At 23.4% G+C, this 2,954-nt stretch overlaps 1 protein-coding gene across 1 annotated transcript; it reads left to right on the top strand.

Moving 5' to 3' along the window:
* Window positions 1-282: 282 nt before the first annotated feature.
* On the top strand, window positions 283-2,291 carry LOC136079631 (adrenocorticotropic hormone receptor-like). Its single transcript, XM_065795704.1, has 2 exons — window positions 283-522; window positions 1,033-2,291. The coding sequence occupies exon 2, from the start codon at window positions 1,108-1,110 to the stop codon at window positions 2,083-2,085; it is 978 nt and encodes a 325-aa protein (XP_065651776.1). The 5' UTR covers window positions 283-522; window positions 1,033-1,107; the 3' UTR covers window positions 2,086-2,291.
* The last annotated feature ends 663 nt before the right edge of the window (window positions 2,292-2,954 follow it).

Below are 2,954 nucleotides of genomic sequence, written 5' to 3'. Positions count from 1 at the left end.
ACGTCCACTATATATACAGACTATTTATACGTAAAGCAATCCAAATGGACTTTTTACATTTGCTTAATTTCAAATAGTGTTTTGTTATTATGTATTGTAATAGAACCCACAGCCCATTTTATAGTCTTTCCTGAAATAAACTTAAGTTAAAAAAATGTTTTATCTCAATTAAAAGTATAATCTTTATAAAAATGCACACAATTTTTAGGAACATTCAAGCGTGTCATTCTGTTATTGATCTATCGATATATTATTTATGAATAATTCAATGCTGAGTAATTTATTGAACGTAATTTTTCAGATTAAATGCGGAGCACTATTAATTAAAAATTAAATTAAACTAAAATGATTTTTTACTTGATTAGTTTAATTTATTGAAAAACATATTGTTTAAGTATAATTATTTAGAATTGTTTAAATTACATAAGATAAGTGGATAAGACAGTTGTTTACATATTTTTTAGAGGAGGCATCAGAGCAAAATATTATATATTTATATATACAATAAAATTTAGATTCCAGGTGGTGAGAAAACTTTTATATACTTATATTCTAATTTTAAATACATGTATATATATATATATATATATATATATATATATATATATATATATATATATATATATATATATATATATATATATATATAAATATATATATATATATATATAAATATATATATATATAAATATATATATATATAAATATATATATATATATATAAATATATATACATATTTATATAAGTATATATATATATATATATATATATATATATATATATATATATATATATATATATATATATATATATATATATATTTATATAAATATATATATATATATATATATATATATATATATATATATATATATTTATATATATATATATATTTATTTGTATATATATATATATATTTGTATATATATATATATATATATTTGTATATATATATATATATATATATATATATATATATATATATATATATATATATATATATATATTTATATATATATATTTGCATTTAGGAGATGATGCAGATCAATGTAAATGAATGACAGTGCGCAAATAAAATTTATTGGAATACACAAGGATTAGGATTAATGTGTGACAATATGACAAATAACAGTTATTGTGCAAATGAAAGTAATTGGAATACACAAGGAAAAGGATTAGGGTGTAACAATATGATGAAAAACAGTTATTGCGTAAATGAAGGCGTTTGGAAAACACAAGAAGTCGATATAGCATTTTCTTCTATTGGAGTTTTTGTATGTGCTATAGGAATATATATTTTAAATAAAATGAAAGACAAAAACTTTGATAAAACTCAACGTTATATTATTACTAACCTTTGTATTTTTGACGCTTGCTCTTGCTTCGTTCTCACAGTTAATTCATCTATATTTGTGTCAAATGAAATCACTGAAGATATTTCACAATTATTTGCAAACATATTTATGCTTGGTTACTATGGAGCAACATTATGGTTGGTATTTGATCGATACTTGCACATCAAACTTAATTTGAAGTACGTGGTCTATTGGTCCAAAAAGAAAACATCAGTATTTACTTTTGTGCTGTGGACTTTTTGCATACTTGCCGGAGCTAACCTTCAAATATTCTGTCAGAGAGTTATATATATTTTAATGATACTTTTTGACGTCATCATAGTTGTGTTCTCAATATTTGTTTACGCTACTGCTTTGAAAATATATCAAAAAAGTAAACTAATCAAAGCAAATCAAAAAAATGTTTTTAAAAAACCTCAAAGAAATGTTTTTAAAGGAATGTTAATCGCGTCTTTGATTTTACTTTCGTTTTTATTACTATCTGTTATACCTGATATTATAATTATTAGTACTTTTAACAGCATAAACAGCTGGAGCTTGCCAAAGTTTTCATATTTAAACATAAGCTATATTGTTGCTATGTGGATTGATGCACTATCATATGTTGTTGTTTATCCTGAATCTCTTGTTTTTCTCAGAAACAGACGTTTTAGTTTACGGAGCATCAGTACTACTTCAATCAAAACTGAGAGCCTAAGAGAAATATCCATAGCTACAATTGATACATGAAGTTATGCTATTTATTCACATGTTTAAAGATACATACTGTTATGATGGTATCTACTGTTATGAAAAAGGACATATTTGGAAACCAGAATAAAATACAAAAGTGACTTGCTTTTTTACCATATTTTAAAAACTTAATTTATATCTGACAGTTTTGTATGTTTCACTAAGTTTTAAAAAATAGTTATAACATTTTTTATACAAAATGATATTTTAGATCTGAAAAAATGCTCAGCAGGTTTGATTCTGGCACACTGAATTTACAGTAACTGTTAAAAATGGGTTCTTTCAAATCTTTTTACAAAAATTGTATAATAAAAAAAATCAAGTAAAAACTCCTCACCCACTCCTTGTACCTATTTGTACCTTTTTGGGTTACTCCCTTCTTCCATAACTATATTTTTACTTTATGGAAGACTAGGTCGCCGAGAGCTTTCTAGACGCCAGAGGCATAGCAATATTTAGAGGTGCTAATTTACATCTTTACACCCCTATTTTTATTACTGATTATGATAGAGAATTTTATGTCGATCAATATTCATACAAAAGCATAAAAACCAAAGAAAGTTCTCTAATTTGATGTTGAAGTGTCAAAATACTATATCAAAAACGCTCATATTTGCCATCATATTTTAAAATTTTTAAAATTTCTCTTGTTAGTTACTCCGCCTGGTTTCTGCAGATTGAAAGTAATTAAAAAATAAGCAAATATTACTCGAATTCTTAATTTAATAAGTTTCTTATCGAAAAGCAACTTAGTACTAAAATTTCTTGACATTTAAGAGGTTTTAGTACTAGTTTTTTATATAAGGGTTTCTTTAAAAAAAAACACGTTTCATAAAAAGAAAATGCAACAAAAAGATTAAAAAGTG

This window comes from Hydra vulgaris, chromosome 04 (genome assembly GCF_038396675.1).
Source record: "Hydra vulgaris chromosome 04, alternate assembly HydraT2T_AEP".
NCBI classification, from domain to species: domain Eukaryota; kingdom Metazoa; phylum Cnidaria; class Hydrozoa; order Anthoathecata; family Hydridae; genus Hydra; species Hydra vulgaris.
Note: the sequence above shows the minus strand (reverse complement) of the source record. Positions and strands in the feature narration are given on the sequence as shown.